At 37.0% G+C, this 20,599-nt stretch overlaps 1 protein-coding gene across 2 annotated transcripts; it reads left to right on the forward strand.

Annotated features, from left to right (window-relative positions):
• Window positions 1–1,300: 1,300 nt before the first annotated feature.
• On the forward strand, window positions 1,301–3,894 carry LOC111880583 (uncharacterized). 2 transcript variants are annotated; one of them, XM_023877015.3, is made up of 7 exons: window positions 1,301–1,473; window positions 2,602–2,684; window positions 2,868–2,904; window positions 3,068–3,141; window positions 3,233–3,326; window positions 3,410–3,492; window positions 3,591–3,894. In XM_023877015.3, the coding sequence occupies exons 2-7, from the start codon at window positions 2,613–2,615 to the stop codon at window positions 3,765–3,767; spliced, it is 537 nt and encodes a 178-aa protein (XP_023732783.1). In that variant the 5' UTR covers window positions 1,301–1,473; window positions 2,602–2,612; the 3' UTR covers window positions 3,768–3,894. The 2 variants fall into 2 exon arrangements, with proteins under 2 accessions (XP_023732783.1, XP_023732782.1); XM_023877014.3 differs by having other exon boundaries at window positions 1,303–1,473; window positions 2,605–2,684.
• Window positions 3,895–20,599: the final 16,705 nt, after the last annotated feature.

Consider the following 20,599-nt stretch of genomic DNA (forward strand, 5'->3'; position numbering starts at 1 on the left):
CAATTATAGTTATGGGCTTAGACACCTAATCCAACAAAAACATGTTAGATAAAATTGATTTGAATAGTATTATTAATGATTTTGCATCAAGAAAAGCTAGGAGAAATATTTTCCTTTAAATTAGTTGTTTTTGTAAAGTTGTGACAATATTTGTGTTTTTTAATATTAATAGTGAATTTTATAGTGTTTTATTTTGAACTAATTTTTATTATATTTATGAATTTAGGGGCCCATTTTTTCTTTTCGCCTTGTGCCCACAATAGCTTTGGACCGGCCCTGGTTACAATCTCTTCTTAATATTACCATTTCTTAAATTTAGGGCTTAATTGGACCCCAAATCTTATTCCTAGAGTTCAAATCAATGCTTAAGTTGAAATTTTAGTTTCATTCCCTCCCAAAAGGCCAACTCGAAGGTCTTGATCTAAAAAACCATTTTCTTTACGTCGTTTCAAGGATTTGTGACAAGTTCTTTGCAAAATATATGATGCAAAAGCAAAGGGTCCCTTTATACACTTGCATGAATATCTTAGAACCTAACAAAGCATGTCTTTCAAAAAATAGGTTTGTATGCTGGTTGGTTATTGATTTTTCCAAGAATATCCATAACATTGACATGTGTGTAAGACATTATAAGAGAAACATCGAAATGCATTTATGGTGAAAAATGAATAAAGAAATTAGTATAAAAAATTACGTTGAACATTAATCCAAAATGTTTATTGCATTCCAGATTGGATTGTTCTTCATATTCCAGATCCGTTCTTTGTATTTTGGAATATAGAATTAATTCAAGAGTTATCTCTAGACTGCTATAATAAACCAAACTAGTTATCTAATGTATTGGACTTTATTAAGGCAAAATAACTAGCTGTATAAGACATCGGATACGAATTAACACTACATTCCGAACATGATCTTTAACATTAACGGATTTCAGTTAATAAAAAGAAATATAAATACAAGTAAAGGAAGCAAGTACTTACACATGTAAACCCTCTTAGAATCAAATGCCATTTTTTGTTTGCAAAATTTCTATTTCTGGTTAATTTTGTAATACTTGATATTCAAGGGCTGTTTGGTAGTCTCTTAATTAGAAAATTAAGAGGGATCTTAATAATTCAGATGTAGATTGTTTGGTTGCATCTTATGTTAATTTTTACGTCTTAATTTTTCATAAAGTTCTTAATATTTCAGATACGAGATTTCAGATACGAGGTTATGTCTCAAAAAAAAATAAAAAATAAAAAATAAAAAATAAAAAAATAAAATAAAAAATACACGCGTGTTCCTTTTTTTATCCATAGTTGTCTCTTCTCGTTCTATTTCTCACGTATCCTTTTCCCCTCCCATCCCTTGTCGACGATTTGCTACCCTCCGTCAGCACTCCGCCACCAACCGGTCACCGCTTCCGCCTCTGCAGCGCCACCATTGACGCTATCCAACTCCGTCAAATTCGTCGACAACAGCCATCCGGTAAGGTTTTTCAATTTGTTCTTACCCTAAATTTGTCCGTTTTCACTGAAGTAGTTTTCTGATGTTGCTTGAATCGATTTTTTTGATCACTTACTTAGCTGGAATCGATGTTTCTTTCCCATTTTCTCCATTTTCTTTTTATCTTCCGAAGTGTTCTTTTTTTGGTCTCTCACTTTGCTGAATCGATGTTGACCATCTGATCTTTGTTGATACATTCTTCAATTGATGTTATTTATGTCATTTTTTTTGTCAAAAAGATTAATATAAACGATTAAATATAAAGTATTATATGTAAATAAACTGATAGATGCTTAGGTGTATCCGTTCAATGTGGTCTACTACCTGTTCGATGAAATGCTTAGGAGAAAAATATTGGGCTAAATTTGTTATAGTATTCAACTAGAGGGTTGCATTATAAGCATGCTTTGGTGTTGTATGTGGCTGATTAAAGTTAAAAACAAAAAATATGAAAAGTAGAAACTTTTTGTCATATTTGTTAATTGGAAATCTTTTTAATTTTTGTCATCAATTCAGTAATGAGAAAGGAACAAATGGTCATTTTTATAATTCAGTACAACAATCAAGAAGTTTATTATGATGTTTTTTTTTACAATTATTCAAGAAGTTGTTTTGGTTATCTTATAAAGCATAATAATACAGAAGGGTAAAATGGTCATTTTTATAATTCAGTACAACAATCTGAGGCTCCAACCAAACAGCCCGTTAAAAATCCAGACCCTCTTAGAACTTGAGATCTCTTAAAAATTCAGATCTTAAAAATTCAGTCTAAAATCCGATGCACAATGGGCTGGACCAATATACTCAGGGGGTGTTTGGCTTAGCTTTTCACAGCCAAAAGTCTTTTTTGGAAAAGAAAAAAAAGCAAAAGATGTTTGGCAAACTAGTTTTAAAAGCCACTTTTGAAGTTTTTACATAAGGAAAATGAACTTTTTGGAAAAGTCAGGAAATCCTGACTTTTTGTAACTTTTCCAAAAAGGACTTTTGGGGTTTGAAAAGTTAAGCCAAACACCCCCTCAGACTCCAGTTTGTTCTTTTGCCAAAAAAATTTGGTTAATTTTCTTAAAATAATTGAATTATCAGAAAACGTTAACCTTTTTACATGTTTAGCAGACTACTACATGTTCACTAATACTCAAAGACAAGAAGAACGTACTGGAAAATATGGTACTCCAAGGGTACAATACCTTCAGGTATGATTCATAAACCTATAATTATATTTCATTTTTTCTAATTTATTATCCTTATTCACAAAAGAAAAATAATTGGCCATGAAGAACCGATACTTCAGCATGATTCCTGTATCCTTATTTAGTGCAAATTATGTATATAATAATACTTGTATTTAATTATTTATATCTTTTTTATGTTTGTAGGAACTTGTAGCTCAGTTTCAGAATGCATCTACTGAAGGTATGTTGTAGAGTTAATATACGCCTTTTTGTGACAATAATTTGTCTTTCATCAAGATATATAGATAAGCACATGTAACTATATTGTTGATTTAACTAAACGTGTGTATGAATCTTAATTTTGTTATCAATTTCTTCTTCTTTTTGGTTCTTTGTAATTGCAGAGTCGAAGGAGAAAATCGTTGCTAATTTATCAAACTTTGCATATGATCCCTACAATTATACATTTATGCGCCAGGTTAATTCTTTTTATTTATTTATTTATTTATTAGTTTATAATGCCAACTTCTTCTGTTTTACTTGACAAGTGGATCATAATTCATAATCAGCTTAATGTTTTGGAACTTTTCCTGGACTGCATAACAGAGTCCAATGAGAAGCTAATAGAGTTTGGTGTTGGAGGGATCTGCAATTCATGTGTTGGTATGTTAAAAATACGGAGGGCAAATTTGTAAAATGTTAGGACTTAATAGTTAATAGTAATGTACTTTTTTTTTTGTCAACAGATCCTGCAAATGCTGCAGTAATAATAAAATGTGATGGAATACCTCTTCTTGTACAATGCTTATCAAGTCCTGTTAAAAATACAGTAAGAATTACAAATATAACATTGTAATTTCATTTTTTTTTTCTTATGAAAGGCATTGTATTTTTTAAAACCTATTTTAATGTTTATGTGTTTGGTAGGTGAAGTATGCTCTTGGGGCTTTGTATTATCTGTGTAATGAATCTACTAAAGAAGGTATCTTAAGACCTGAAGTTGTGGATGTGATTAAAAGATATGCAGCTGCTGATGGTGTTGGTGTTAGCTTCACCAATCTTGCTCAGGCCTTTTTAGATAAGCATGTCCCTGAAAAACATTGAAAAATAACTTTTTTTTTTTTTTAATATATGAATTTCGATTGTATTTTTAGTAACAATTAAATAACATAAAGTTAATAAACGTCATAATAAGATAAGAATTAATAAATACAATTTCTTACCAACAAAATTATTCTTAAAATCTTAATTGGAATTTGCTACATCTCTTCCTTCCTTTATCAGAATAAAATAAGAAGCAAACTTTTTATTTATAAAAGAAAATTCGAGATAGTCCATGAGTTCCTTCACATATTCACAATGACTAACCATAGATGAGTTAGAAGGCTCAGTATAATTCATAATTTGCAAATACAAACTTTGTAACTATGAATCTAGCCATCACCTTTAAGGGGATTAGATGTGAGATGAGAAGATATTTCCATGCTTCAGATATGGATACAAATAGTTTTGCTACACTCAAAGAAGTTGGAGCCAATAAGTTTATTGTTAGCAAGTCTAGCAACTACTAGAATTTGGTACACGTGACCACTACTCCCTACCAGATGATTTGTTTTATCTAGTAATCTTCTAATAAGTAACTAACAAGAAAATAGAATGATACACTCACATGGCGCCATAATCCAAAAACTCAAAAATGATGCACTCATAAGGAGTCCTAATTAGAAACGACGCTCTTACTTGGTTCATGGAAAATCGATGAATAGTGCCACAAAAATCTAACGGCTGCTCAACACGAAAATTCCCACGATCCTAAACCTTGCTCCGATATATATATATATATATATATATATATATATATATATATATATATATATATATATATATATATATATATATATATATATATATATATATATATATATATATATATATATATATATATATATATATATATATATATATATATATGTTAGACGATCCGTTATACCCACTACATACCACATATGTGGTGGGTGACACATCAACACAACATTCCCCTACCACTAACATGTGATACCTACCACTAAACATGTCACTCCACCTCATTTCTTATATTTTAATTTACTTCAAAATTACATTAAAACACATTAACACATATTTTTTTAATTAAATTTAATTCAAAAAGACAAAAAAACATATATGCTTTTTAAACTAGTTTTTTATTCATCGAAACAAGATTACATTAATTTAAAACAAAAAACATAAAATTAAAAAAAAAAAACCTAAAAAACCTTAAAAATGCAACTACAAACAACTTATACTAGTTTTTAAACCTTATTTTTAATCACTAAATTTTGGGCACTCTCTTAATTTTCGCCAAGCTTTGACGTGTTTAAACGGTGTGTGTTTCGTATCTTCATATTGGTGCATGGCCGCAATAAACAGGTCGCCTTCGTGTATGTTGTTTATAACATAGTTATAAATACCATTGAATTCAAGACACTTAACCTTCATATCACGAAACTTCAAACATATTTCAATAGAGAACTATAATTAACAAGGAACCAAAGAACCAAAGAACCAATCGTGAGCGTCCGAAATCATAATGATCAACGACCAAGGAAATAGATGTACAAATTTGTATATTGGACGCACACATACCCGGTTATACCAAAAATACATCTCCTTACCAAAAAACTCATCTCTTTTTTTCATTTAAAATTTTTTTGGACCAATTTTTTATTGAAAAAAACCCGAATATACCGTTATTCATGATTTTTCGTCACCTTTCCATAGAGATCAATGTTTATATATAAAAAATAATCTTTTTTATTCGAAAAAAAACTCACTTCATTTTGTTATTTTTATTTCCAATATTTAAGTTTATTTTTATTAAAAAAAACTAATTATATCAAAAATATTAATTTTTGGACTCTATTAATTAACATCAACACCAATTAAAAAAAACATCGATCGGTTCAGTGTCACACTGTGAATCTAAACTGTAAATGTTACAATTTGTAACATTCGCAAAGTGAATTTAGCTAACTATTTCAACTCTTTGATCATTCACAAATTAACTTAGTGAAATTTACATATAAATCAAAATATATTTCATATAGTTTTATAATATTTTAACGCTTTCATTACTCATAAGTTAGTTTTGTAAAATCAACAAATGAATTTATTCACATTGTGAATCTAACTTACTATTATTCACATTATGAATCTAAGCAGATTCACAATGTGAATTTGAACAGATTCACAATATGAATCTGAACAGGTTCACAATATGAATTTGAACTGAAATTTCGAATTTTTTTACTTCTTTTTTTATTTTTTTTAACATCAATATGAATCCATGTTTAAAGAGTACCAAAAAATATGAATTTTGATATATTTATTAATTTTTTTTCTATAAAAAATAGACCTTGACTTTTCAACAAACAAAGAAAATCAAGTAGGTTATTGAAAAAAAAAGTTCATTTTTATATATCAATATAGATTTCAACGGAAAGAAGACGAAAAATCACGAACAATGGTATATTCAGTTTTTTTTTTCGATAAAAAACACGACCTAAAAAAAATTAAACTATAAAAAGGAAGTGAGTTTGTTATAATCCGGTGCATGTGCGTCTATTGTAAAAATCTACAACCATTCCTTTTGCCGTTGACCACTTTAAATTTGGACGTTTTGGATTGGTTCCTTGAATAATAATGGTTCTCTATTGAACTTTTATATATATATATATATATATATATATATATATATATATATATATATATATATATATATATATATATTTCAATTTTTTTATAGAAAAGTCACAGGTTTTTAATAAAATTGCTGAAAAAAAATCAATTTTTTTTAAATTGTTTTTTTTTTCAAAAAAAATTTCAACAAATTTATAGTAAAAGCTGTGATTTTTTCATAAAAAATTCAAAATAAAGTTTTGTGGTCTCTAAGTATTTTTTTATGCATTTTTTTTTATTTTTAGGGTTTTTTGTTTTCCATAGAACCTAAACCTATATATATATATATATATATATATATATATATATATATATATATATATATATATAGAGAGAGAGAGAGAGAGAGAGAGAGAGAGAGAGCTAGGTTCAAATGTTTCTAGCAACTATTGTGTTTCTAAATGCACCAATGAGAATTCAAGAAATAATTAACAATTAAATAAATCATTTAAGAGTATTTGGGACATTTTGTACTTTTTAATTAAGGAATCATTTTAATTGAAATCCTGCAATTAAGGAAATAAAATCAATATTTTTGACCTAGTCTCTCTCTTGCATCGTGTCTTATATTCTTCAAGGAATTACCAAGATGAATGACCGATTCAACAAGTTTGGAACAAATAATCGGAGCCACAACTATGGTGATTGACACCCCACAACAGAACCGATCAAGACCTCGATTTCTTCTTTCTTCTTCAAGTCGACGCACACCACAGATAGAAGGAGTCGATCGCTTCTCTCTCTCTTTCTCTTTTTTCTGATGCGCACACACGAGATGGAGAAGAGAAACACACGCACCCCTTTTCTTCCCTCTTGACGATCGATACTTAATAACCCAAGTTAGTTGAGACTTCTCCTGGTCGAATGTATAAGTCCATCAAGAAACGTATGAAGCCAAATCGATCCTCATAATCCCATCGGACGTAACCCCAGGAAGGTTTAATGAGATCTATGATCGATAAAATTGATTTGGTAAGTTTCTTTCGACATCTATGATCGACAAAATAAAATTTATTTTATCAAGTCATCCAAACTTTATCTTGATTTTGATTCAAGATCGAGATTGTGTTCATCATCTTATTAAATTCGATTTCTTCAATGTTCTATTTTTGTTCGATTGAAGAAATATTCTGATACAACTTGCACTTCATAGTCATAAGTTGGAGTTTGTTTCGAAAAAGTCAAAATTGGTGTTCATATTTCTAAATCGATATTGCAAATGTGTGTTTGTTTCTTGAATTCATGATTGGGAATGGATGCAGATGTGTGTTGATGATTCAATCACAACTCTTGAATTTTGTATTCAATCACAAACTCTTGAATTCTGTATTCAATCACAGCTCTTGAATTCTGTAATATATTCTATTAGAATTTAGTTATATAAATGTATTCTGTTAGAATGTTTGAGAATAATTGTTAACAACAAGTATATTCGTTTAACTGGTAATGAATTTGTGATGATTTATGATTGACTTTATAGTCTTTACTATATTCTGTCAGAATTTATAGTTTTTATTCTCTACTATATTCTGTCAAACTTTATAGTCTTTAATACATTCTGTCAGAATTTATAGTTTTTATTCTCTTAGAATGCATTGAATTTTTTAATTTTTGAAACTTGATTATGTTTTCTTTGTGGATTTATGATGTGTGTAAAATGCACTGGTTTTAATCCTACTTTTAAATTATAAATTTAGCACACAAAGGCAGTGAACCTGTCTTTTAGTGGTATAGTTGAATAAGTAGAGTGTCAAACTCAGGGAACGGAAATTAAACTAATAACTAATTTTAACTAAGCAAGTAATAAAAGTAAAGGTTTTTCTCTAGTTTTACAAGACTAGAAACTTAAACACACCACCTAACAAGTGATTAACTAAAAACTAATACAAGTAAAAATTCACCAAATTTGATAAAGAGTTTTTGTTTAGGTCCAACCAATTCACTCCTATGGTTATTTGTGTAATAATGTGATAAATTAATTGTTATTGGTTACCAACTATAGTGGTTAGATTCATGTTCACTAATACTAACCCTTAGACAATTAATCAATTCAAGCAGTGGCCAATTGTTTAAACTAATTAATTCCCTAGTTCAATTATTTGGATTGAATAAGATTTTTAATTGGTTAATCAAGTGGGTGTTTCAATTAACCTCTTGTTTGTTGGTTTCTCAAACAAGCTTACACATTAATTTACCCATTCTCTTATTAATTCTAGTTTCCTGTTCATTATTCCTAGACATATGATAAAGTGGTCACATAAACATATGAGGTTAACAACTAAGAGATGTTCATGCAGCTTAATTGTCTTCCAATTAACAGAAAATAGTTGTGGTTAATGCATAAGGTTCTTTAACAAACTTAATTTAATAAAATCACCAATAAACAATTAACAAAAGTAATAATTAAACCATAGGAGTAATGTGGTTCTTCCTAAACAGAAACCATCCGAATTTTAGCTCAAGATTACAAAGAAAACAAGCTCAAGCACGAATTTGATTAAGCTAAACATAATTCAATCCTAAGATTAAGTGGAAAATATAACCTAATTCGCCTCGAAACTTCAAAGATCAAAGGTTAGGGTTCTTCAGGTCTTCAAAGGTTTCTCCAATCGTAGCTCTATCTCCAAGGAAGCCAGAAAGTCCCTCAATTCGGATTAAGACCCCATATTTATAGTTATCACAAAACAGGGGCTACTTGGCGAGTAGGTCGTGGACTCGCCGAGTACCAGTGTGAAATCCGTGTACGGTAAGGATTTTTGACTTTTCTTCGGGAACATTCTCATGGACTCGTCGAGTTTGTGCATGGACTCCCCGAGTAGGTGTGTGGTTTTTCCTTTTTCTTCATTCTTTGGTCTCTAATCACTTCTCCTTATTCCTTTTTGCTTCCAAGCATGTCTTTGGATTGAAAACACAATTTAAGCATTATTAAGTACCTTTTGTCCACATTATGCACATAATTAGCTAAAAATGAATAAAAATATATGCTAAACATATGGCTAATTATGCAAATATCAATTTAGGTTTTGAAAAGGCTAATATTGATGTGGAGAAGGAAGAAAACATAGAGAACGAGAGTGTATTATACCAGAATGTGTTATGCTACAATGCGTAAAGTGTTGCTTAAAAATAATATTCTCTCAGAATAGGTTAGTGTTTTTGTTAGATTTTGATGTTTTTTTCTTTTTTCTTTCAGAATGTTGTTATTATTAAATGAATCACAATCATACACTGTAATTATTTGGTATATTATTAGTTCAAGAATTGATTGTCTAGTCTTTTCAGAATGTATTTACTAGTTTATGGTTGACATTCTGTCATTCTAACAGAATAAAATCAAAAAATATATTTACTAGTTTATGGTTAACATTTTATCATTCTGACAGAATAAAATCGGATTTTTAATTTTGAATTAATTTAAAATATTCAGATTTTTAAAAATAAAGGAATTAGTTATCCGTAAAAAATCCGAAAATTTGCTTTTTTAAAACAGGTTAATTGACTAAAATGCCCTTATGCTGAAATTTGAGTGATTATATGGTACATGTTATCCTATTCTACTATCATAGACCCTCATATCATGACCTTTGATTATATTCCATCCAATGGTCCAAATCTGTGCATTCTGGCACACAACAGTTACTAGAAAAAAAATAACCTAACCCTGTATATATATATATATATATATATATATATATATATATATATATATATATATGTGTGTGTGTGTGTGTGTGTGTGTGAAGGTACACGAATATATATATAGAGGAAATAATGCTAACATAGAGAAACCCTATGCGGTTTTTGACATAAAAGCCCCCAATTTTACACAAAAACCCGATTATGCCAAAAATCTTTTTTTTGGCCATAGATGCCTCAAATACTGAAAAATTGGTTCGATTTTTCCCTTTACTATGATTTTACCTTCTATGTGTAACATCCTAATTTTCAGAAGTTTGAGTTAAGAGCTTAAAGTGTAGATTGAAGAAGGGACTCGACGAGTAGGTATACTTATGTGACAACCCAAAATTTTCTATCCTGTACAGTCAAACACTTCATTGAAAGTCAAACTCATTCCTGCTATCATTTAGCACAAATTGGAGTCCGTTTGAGCGTTCTGAGCTTTGTACACTTAAGGGATAAGTGTCGGGGTTTATCTGCCGAAGTTATAGCTCAAAGAACCAACCTTAAACACCTTGACAAGGAGTTCACGGCCACCACAAGGGAGTTTACGGCCGTAAACTCCATGTGGGACGTAAACTCCTCTTATATGATGATAAGTTAGCCATTTGTTCATTCCTTCCCTTCCCTTGGCTGAAATCCTCTCAAGTATTATCCCGATCTTCAAATCTCGTAAGTTCCTTGTCCTAACTAGTTGATATCTTACACGAACTAGTGATCTTACATGATTTCATCCGTGAAATCATTCCATTTGTGTAGATCTTCAAGTTTCACCAAGAACACCAAGAACACACACTAGTGTTCTTGGCCAAAACCGACCATTCAAGCTCCTAGATCATAAGTACTCTTGTTCTAACTCGTTGTACACTAGGTTTAACATGTTTATAGCTTAGAAAACACAAAGAAACACATGATCCAAGGAGTTTACGACCAAGACATGTTCTTGGGCCGTAAACTCCTTTAAGTGGGGCAAAATGCACCCTAACTCCTTGTAATGACCCAATTTTCAAGGCCAAAAATTTCATTTCTGAATTAACGCATTTAGCAAACATTTTACCAAAACATTGTCAATAAAACATTCATTACAAAATCATAATGTTTGGTAAAATGTTTGCTAAATGCGTTAATTCAAAAATGAAATTTTTGGCCTTGAAATTTGGGTCGTTACAAGTTGGTATCAGAGCCCTGGTTTGAGGGATTCGGACACACCCTCGGGGGTGTCTGGACTCAAACCGAGGGACTAAAAGATCTTTCAAGGAAAAATGGTTTTCTAAAGTCTAAACTGAGAAATTTTTAAGAAAGACGAAGTGTGTGATGCGTGCGACCGGCCGGGATCAAGTAAGTTTTCCCCAAGATACCCATACTTGTTATGTTATGTTATATGGTTTTGATTCAGAGAACTGCATGCTAGAATAGGACTAAGCATCTAGGAGGATGCCTTGTGTGCCTGATATATGATTCTAAGAATTGCATGCTAGTTAGGGCTAAGGATCTAGGAAGGATGCCTTATGTGCCTGTTGTATGAGATGTATGCTAGGACTGTTTAGTCAGCATGTAACGCCCAATTCTGGTATGTTATTTAAATGTTTATCTTTTCGGGTTTTCAAGAGGGACACGATGAGTCAGAAGCTCGACTCGTAGAGTAGGGATGCGATTTCGAGCACGTGTAAGTAGGTGACTCGACGAGTCCATATTCAGGACTCGGTGAGTCTGCCAGTCTGGAAGAAACCCTAGATCCACGGGTTTTACACCCTATTTAAACCATGTTATGAGCCCCAAACTTGCCTCCTTCACCCTCAGAGCGTCATTTAGCAAACCCTAACCATTCCTTGAGCATTTTGAGCATTTCTTGTGTGAATCTTGAAGTTTTGAAGAGAAGAAGAAAGCTAGATCCAAAGGAGTAGAAGGAGATCCAAGATCTTGCACCCACTACAGAGTTCATTGAGGTACTAATCGGATTCCTTCTATTGCTATGATTGATTCTCCATTAGAAATCACATTTAGGCCATTTTATCCATTTCTTAGCTTGATTATAGTAGAGAGATCGCATTGAGTTGAATAGCCTTCGGATCTAGCCATGTTTCAGTTCCAAAAACTTAAATCTAACACCTTTATGGAGCCATTTTGCATGAAAGCCCTAGATCTACTCTTTTAAGTGCCTTGTGAGCCTTTAAACCTTTATGGATGTCTAGGTACACGTAAAGATATAATCTTTACGTGTTGATCAAGCCTTAGGAACCCAGATCTATAAGTTGTGTACATTGGTTTTGAGCAGAATCAACTGTATAGAAGTTGCATGCAACCGACTCGACGAGTCGTTCTTCGGAATCGGCGAGTCGAGTCGCGAGTCCCCGATATTCCCCTTCATGAGTCATGCCGAATGGAACCAGTGAGTTATGGGTGGACCCAGTGAGTCGGAGATCAGACTCATTCATGGAGGGACTCGGCGAGTCAGTGCGCTGACTCGGCGAGTCCAAGGCAATCTTCATATCTTAAGAACAGACTCGGCGAGTTGTTCATGCAACTCGGTGAGTCACAGTCAGAGTGTTCATATGTTGAAGGAGAACTCGACGAGTTGTTCATACAACTCGGTGAGTCGGATGCAGATTGACTGAGTGTTAGTATTAAAGAGGAACTTTTCGAGTCTATGCCAAACTCGACGAGTAGTAGCGAGCAGAAATGAGAAATGAGAGTTGGGACTCGACGAGTTGGTGGCCCAACTCGACAACTCAGGTTAACTGTATGTTGACTTTGACCAAGAGGTTGACTTTGACCAGGGGTAAAATAGTCATTTTACCCTCAGTATAGTTATCAGTATTTGATTGAGTGTACTTATGGAAATTGTAGCCGGGGAGATACTGAAGCAGCAGCAGACTGTTTCTAGAGCAGTTCATTCAGCAGCTAGACTATGAGGTGAGTTTTCCTTCTAGTAGGAATGGGTCTACGGTCATAATGCCGACCCGTTTAATTAGCAATCAGTTCCAGACTTCGGTCCGATGTAGTAGTTCAGGGTGCTTGACGTCTTTGTGATTCAAGCATGTTTATGTGTTATGTGTTCCGGACTTCAGTCCGATACAGTATGCAGTATATGTCTTATGCTAGTTGATTTGTGTTTATGCTATGCTATGCTCAGTCAGTTCCGGGCTTCGGTCTGATGCAGTTAGTTCCGGACTTTGGTCTGATGCAGGGGACAAGGTCCCAGTCAGTTCCGGACTATTGTCCGATGCAGTTTCCGGACTTCGCTCTGATGCAGTGGGTAAGGCTCTGGTCAGTTTCCGGACTCTGGTCCGATGCAGTTTTCGTACTTAGGTCTGATGCAGTGGGCAAGGCCCAATATATGCTTTATATGTTATGGTATGTGGTAGTTTGGGGGAGCTCACTAAGCTTCGTGCTTACAATTTCAGTTTTGGTTTCAGGTACTTCCACAAGTAAAGGGAAGAGCTTGGGATGATGGCATCGCATACACCACCGCTTCTGTTTTTGTCCTGGGAGTCGATTCAGCTTTTCGTAGATATGATTTGACACAGTCTTGATACAGTTTTCTCATGATACTTTATTATGGTTTTGAGAGATTGACGTATGGGTTTTTATTTTATGATATTGATATAATGATTTTAGTCATGATTAAACAAAAAATTTTAGGTCGTATTTTGGGATGTTACAAGTTGGTATCAAAGCCTTGGTTTGAGGGATTCGGGCACACTTACGGGTGTGACTGAACTCAAACTAAGGGAAATAGTAAAAATATTTTTGAAAGAAAAATGTTTTCAAAAGAATTTTTGAGGAAAAGACTTAAAAAGAAAAGAGTTTTGAAAACGAGAAAAAAGGTGTGGTGCATGCGATCAACCGAGCTCATGTAAGTACTCCCAAATTACCCATACAAGATTATGTTATGATTATCTATTTTAGTTTCAGTAGAACAACATGCTAGAATAGGACTAAGTATCTAGGAAGATGCCTTATGTGCCTGCTATATGTGTTCCAGCTTTATGAGAATTGCATGCTAGTATTGAGTAGACGTCAGTAGGATAGCCTGTTAGGTTATGCCTGATAGTATGAGCTTAGCATTGTATGCTAGTACAGTTTCTCGTTATGAGGATAGAATTGCTTGAGTAGTTTCCTGTGTCCGAATGTTGCTTGCTTTGTGCTTTGTGGGACTCCGAATAATGGGAGTTAGCCATTAGGTGAATACGTCACATCGCATGTGATTAGGGTTGAATAATCTCAGAGTGCTGGATTTGGCCCTACTGTGCAGCTCTTGTTTGAGTCTAACCGTTGTAGGGATAAGTCTTTTATTGGAAGGATTATCCGAGCCTCGTCACATGTGATGGTATTCAGGTGATGACTAATTGGCATTACAAGGAGGCCTTCAGCGGCTGAGGACAAGTTTTGGTTGAGTCAGAGATTTCCCTAGGGAAAGCCTAGGATGAGAGTAGCAGAGATTAGCAGCAATGGTAGTGGATTGGTGGAGTCGAGGCGGTCCTTGAGGAAGGTACAGATAGATGTGCAAGGTAGTAGGGGCCCATACTACTAGAAGCAGAGGATCCGTACTTGAATCGAGGAAGGCTGAGACAAGACCGGAAAGCCTGTAGTAGTAGTGATCCCTCGATATATATATCAGTGTTTCTGACATTTATCGTAATGTGTTTCAGAATGGTGGTTTTACGCCCTAGACCAGCAGGCGGCAGTTCAGGTGCCGGGGAGGGATCAGGATCAGGCTCGGGGGCCGAACAGTTGGATGAGCAGACTAGAGAGTTCTTCACTTTAGAGGTTACTCGTATCATTCTTGAGCAGACTCTAGTGATCTTTGGTTCGATCAAGGAGGGTATACTAGAGTTGATGGAGGAGAAGCTAGGCACATTTCGTGCTGAGGTGGCAGCCATGATGGGGTCACGCACGCTTAATTTCAGGGAGTTACGGGCATGTGAGCTCCAGATTATCACGGGGCACGGGACCCCATAGCGAGTACCAGATGGTTGGCGGATGTGGCCAACACATTCCGCACTAGCAAGTGTCCCGAGGGGGACAAGCTCAGGTTAGCGTCCTGTCTCCTGAAGAACATGGCACGAGATTGGTGGGAGGAGGTTGGACATGTCATTGGAGATGACGCAACTTTAGATGCTAAGACCTGGGCTGACTTTACTGCCAGGTTCAAAGCTGAGTTCGCACCGGTTATTGAGGTGCAACAGTTAGCCAGGGTGTTTCAAGATCTCACCCAGACTATAGAGATAGTGGCGAAGATTACCGCTACGTTCTGGGAAAGGGCGCTTCTCGTTCCTCAGTACGCAGCTGATGAGGGAATGAAGAAGGCCCGTTATCATGAGATGCTATGGAGTGACATCCACCAATTTCTGAGCCGGTCCAGCTGTAAAACGCTGGATGACATGATTGCTAGGGCTTGGGAAAGAGAGATTGACCTTGAGATGGAGAGAAAGATGAAGCTGGAGGTGGCTTCGGGTTCAAGGAGTTAGGGTAAAAAGCCCAAGGTTTCAGATCACAGATCCAGGAGTCAGCAGAGCCACGGTCGGTGTGGCAAGTGTGGGAGATTGCACGATGGGGTGTGAAAGGCAGGGAGTGCTGGATGCTATAAGTGCAGTCGGACTGGGCACATGGGCAAAGATTGTACAACTACTACTACCGCCACCGCGGCATCCGATCTGATTTGCTTCCATTGCAATCAGAGGGGACATAAGAAGTCCCAGTGTCCGAGTTTAGCTGCAGCAGGGAAGGTGTCAGCACCTGCCCCTGCTACCTTGAGGATTACAGACGGCCGCCAGGGCCGAGCTGAGACGCCAGTGGCGAAGAGTAGGGCATTTCAGCTGATAGCAGAGGAGGCGCGAGCGACTCCTGATGTAATGACCGGTATGTCTTTTTCTTTATCTCTACATTTATTATTGATTTTTTCTTATGATTATATATTATGTATAGGCTCGTTCCTAGTGAACGGCATTTCAGCCACAATATTGTTTGATTCGGGGGCTACCCGATCATTCGTTTCACTTGTGCTTGGCAAGAGGTTTAGCAAAGCTCCAGGGGAGCTGGATTGTCCACTTGAGGTCGAGATCGCAGAATGTAGGACCGTTAGGGTTGTGAGAGTACACAGAGGATGTTCCCTTCAGTTATCCAAGGAGCATTTTCCGGTGGACTTGGTCCCTATTCCCCTGCGAGGGAATAAGGTCATAGTAGGCATGGATTGGCTGAGCCCCAATGGGGCAATGATTGATTGTGAGCTGCAGTTAGTGATGGTTCACACACCTAGTGGGGGAGAGTTAGTGATTTAGGGCAAGAGGCCACAACACGGACCAGTTCTTTGTTCAGCAGCGAGAGCGAGGCGCTACTTCCAGCAGGGTTATGCCGACTACATTTCCTATGTTCTAGATGCTCAGGAAAAGGGCAAGACGATAGTTGATGATGTTCCGGTAGTGCGAGACTACCCAGATGTATTTCCAGAGGATTTGCCGGGAGTACCCCCGGAGAGGCAAGTTGAGTTCAGGATTGACTTGATTCCTGGTGCGGCTCCGATAGCCAAGGCACCATATCAGTTAGCTCCCCCATAGATGCAGGAGTTGTCTATGCAGCTGCAAGAGCTGCTGGACAAGGGTTTTATTAGGCCGAGCAGTTCGCCCTGGGGGGCGCCGATTTTGTTTGTAAAGAAGAAGGACGGGTCGCACCGTATGTGTATAGATTACCAGGAGTTGAATAAGGTAACGGTGAAGAACCGTTACCCACTACCGAGGATAGATGACTTGTTTGATCAACTTCAGGGAGCATCTTGGTTCTCCAAGGTTGATTTTCGCTCCGGGTATCATCAGATGCGGGTTAGGGATGAGGATGTGCAGAAGATGGCTTTCAGTACCCACTATGGTCATTATGAGTTTGTGGTGATGCCGTTTGGGCTTACCAATGCTCCAGCCGCGTTCATGGAACTCATGAACCGCGTGTGCAGGCTGATGATGGATCGGTCTGTGATAGTATTCATAGACGACATCTTGGTTTATTCCAAGACGCAGGAGCAGCATGAGGAGCACCTGAGGGAGGTGCTAGAGACTTTGAGGAGGGAGAGGCTTTTCGCAAAGTTCTCCAAGTGCGAGTTCTGGTTGAGCAAGGTGCAGTTCCTTGGGCATCTCGTCAACCAGAATGGTATATTGGTAGATCCGACTAAGATAGAGGTCGTGATGCAGTGGGAGATCCCGAAGTCTCCATCTGAGATTCAGAGCTTCCTAGGTTTGGCAGGGTACTACAGGAGATTCATCCAGGATTTCTCCAAGATAGTTGTATCGCTCACCTGACTGACTAAGAATTCGGTGGTGTTTCGTTGGGGGCTTGAGCAGCAGGCAGCATTCGAGACCCTCAGGCAAAGATTATGTGAGGCACCAATTCTTACCCTGCCAGAGGGAGTAGAGGATTTCGTAGTCTACTGTGATGCTTCGATCACAGGTATGGGTGCAGTGTTGATGCAACGAGGTCGTATGATAGCTTACGCCTCTAGACAGTTGAAGCCTCATGAGGCTAACTATCCTACGCATGATTTAGAGTTGGGGGTAGTGGTGTTTGCTCTCAAGATTTGGAGGCATTAACTTTATGGGGTTCGTTGCACCATCTACACGGATCATAAGAGTCTGAGGTACCTCATGGATCAACCGAATATTAACATGAGGCAGCGGTGGTGGTTAGATGTGGTAAAGGATTACGACTGTGAGATCCTTTATCATCCACGGAAGGCCAACGTGGTGGCCGATGTCCTGAGCTGCAAGGCGGTAGCAGCTCTGATCAGGGATATATGTCTGATGATGATAGTGATTACTCCATTGTTGGAGCAGATCAGAGAGGCACAGGTCGAGGGCCTCAAGGAGGAGAGGCAGAAGTGTGAGAGGATCGTGGGCCGAGTAGCTTCCTTTGACTATGACAGTCGAGGACTGTTTACCTTTCATGGGAGAGTTTGGGTATCGTACTGGGTCAGTGTGCGGTAAGTATTGATGGACGAGGCCCATAAGTCTCGATTTTCCATCCATCCAGGGGCAACGAAGATGTATAGAGATATTCGGCCCTATTATTGGTGGCCCTGCATGAAGTGGGATGTCGCCTGGTATGTGGAGAGGTGCCTGACCTGCAGGAAGGTCAAGGCAGAGCACCAGAGGCCTCACTGCAAGATGCAGCCGTTAGACATTCCAGTGTGGAAATAGGAGGATATCACCATGGATTTCATCACTAAGCTTCCCAGGACCGCACGTGGAGTGGATTCGATTTGGGTTATTGTGGATCGGCTGACAAAGAGTGCTCATTTTATATCGATCCAGGAGAGCATATCGGTTGAGAAGCTAGCCGATATTTATGCGCGAGAGGTTGTGGCACGGCATGGAGTGCCTGTTTCAGTGGTGTCAGACCGAGACGTCCATTTTACTTCCAGATTCTGGAAGTTGTTTCACGACGAGATGGGTACTCGTCTCCATTTCAGCACCGATTTCCACCCACAGACGGACGGGCAGAGCGAGAGGACGATTCAGACTCTCGAGGACATGCTTCGAGCATGTGTTCTAGACTTCGGTGGCAATTGGGATACGTATCTTCCGTTAGCCGAGTTTTCGTATAGCAACAGTTACCATACGAGTATTAACCGCCCTCTTTTCGAGATGCTCTATGGGAGGAAGTTCAGGACCCCTATTTGTTGGGGTGAGGTCGGTCAGTGAGTCATCAGGAGCACCGAAGTGGTGCTCAAGACCACGGAGTTGATCCAGCAGGTTCGGAGTTGAGGAACAAGGTGGTTCAATTAGTAAAGGTGTAGTGGCAGCACCGGAAGGAGTCTGAGTGGACGTGGGAGGTAGAGGAGGAGATGAGGGAGCACTACCCAGAGTTGTTTCCAGATGCAGCAACAACAGACTTCGAGGACGACGTCTGAGACAAGTGGAAGAAGTTGTAATGCCTAATTCTGGTATGTTATTTAAATGTTTATCTTTTCGAGTTTTCAAGAGGGACTCGACGAGTCAGTAGCCCGACTCGTCGAGCAGGGACGGGATTTCAAGCACGTGTAAGTAGGCGACTCGACGAGTCCATATTCGGGACTCAGCGAGTCCGCTAGTCTGGAAGAAACCCTAGATTCACGGGTTTTGCACCCTATTTAAACCATGTTATGAGCTCCAAACTCGCCTCCTTCACCCTCAGAGCGTCATTTAGCAAACCCTAACCATTCCTTGAGCATTTTGAGGATTTCTTGTGTGAATCTTGAAGTTTTGAAGAGAAGAAGAAAGCTAGATCCAAAGGAGTAGAAGGATATCCAAGATCTTACACCCACTACAGAGTTCATTGAGGTACTAATTGATGGGTTTTTGTCATATGACATCCTATGTGCTCATACAAACCCTAATGCTTGGATCTAGGTTTCTCTATGGTACATGCAAGTTATCCAAGGCTATAAACCCTAATTCTAGCATATGGGAATCGATATTAACATGAGAATAGGTTTATAATGTTACCTTGATTGTTATGTAGCAATAACAATCCCAATTCCTCCTTGAATTGAATTTGGAAGGCTTAGAGTCACAAGTGTCACTCCTCTAATGGCTCACAAACACCATAAGCGAGAGGATGAAGAGGAGAGAAGATGGAGGCTGCCAAAACCGTGTGAAAACCCTAGCAAGAAGCTTACCGACGTTTTTGGTCCTTAAGGGATCTATATATAGTGAGGCAATTAGGGTTATCTAACAAGGAAACCCTAATTTGGTTGTTTAAGCCCTAAGCAACCCATGGAGCCCTTTCTTAAAGCCTTTGGACGATTTCATATGGGCTTCCCCCATAGAATTCGTCCACCTTATAATAAAAAGCAATCCATGGCCCAAATTGCAATTATCTTATAATTACAATTCCAGTCCCTTAAGTTTAATTAATCTCTTTTAGTCACAAAACTAATTACCAATTAATTATTGACTAATATTAATTAAACAATATGATTTCTCGTTTAATATATTATTCTCATAATATATTAATAAATCATATTTAATCCTTTCTCTCCATAATTCATCCTATCAAGTTGCTTTGGTGAAGGCAACCCAAAAGGACCATGCACCATCGGGTCAAGTACATACCAAAATAGTTATGGACTTAGACACTAATCCAACAGTCTCCCACTTGGATAAGTCTAATAACTATTATGCGTATGACTTCAGATCCTGATCTGCAATCGTAGCTTTCCAAAGCCGCTGTCAACTCTGATCCTATCATATACGCATGTCCTTAGATAAAGGATCATATGTTCCTCCATTCTAGATATCATATGAGATATGATTTCAAATCATTCTCTTTGTACTATATCTCGATTCCCGATATATGATGACTGACTAATTGAACAAATCAAATTAGCCCTAGCCCGGCCGAGCATTTACGTTTTTCATCACAAAATCATCGAGGGGCCCAAAGATATCGCTTTTATCCTACTTTGGATAAAAGGAATGGATAAACTTTGATACAATGCTTGCTTGCACTCACTCACCGAATTACACACAATAATATGTTTTATAACACCAAGTTAC

Source organism: Lactuca sativa, chromosome 5 (assembly GCF_002870075.4).
Source record: "Lactuca sativa cultivar Salinas chromosome 5, Lsat_Salinas_v11, whole genome shotgun sequence".
NCBI lineage: Eukaryota > Viridiplantae > Streptophyta > Magnoliopsida > Asterales > Asteraceae > Lactuca > Lactuca sativa.

Excerpts from the sequence above, each read along its gene's own strand:
- LOC111880583 (XM_023877015.3), top strand. The coding sequence starts at position 2,613 with ATGTTCACTAATACTCAAAGACAAGAAGAACGTACTGGAAAATATGGT. Across the intron at positions 2,905-3,067 it reads TCAGAATGCATCTACTGAAG|AGTCGAAGGAGAAAATCGTT; the intron begins GTATGTTGTAGA and ends TTGTAATTGCAG. Across the intron at positions 3,327-3,409 it reads GATCTGCAATTCATGTGTTG|ATCCTGCAAATGCTGCAGTA; the intron begins GTATGTTAAAAA and ends TTTTGTCAACAG.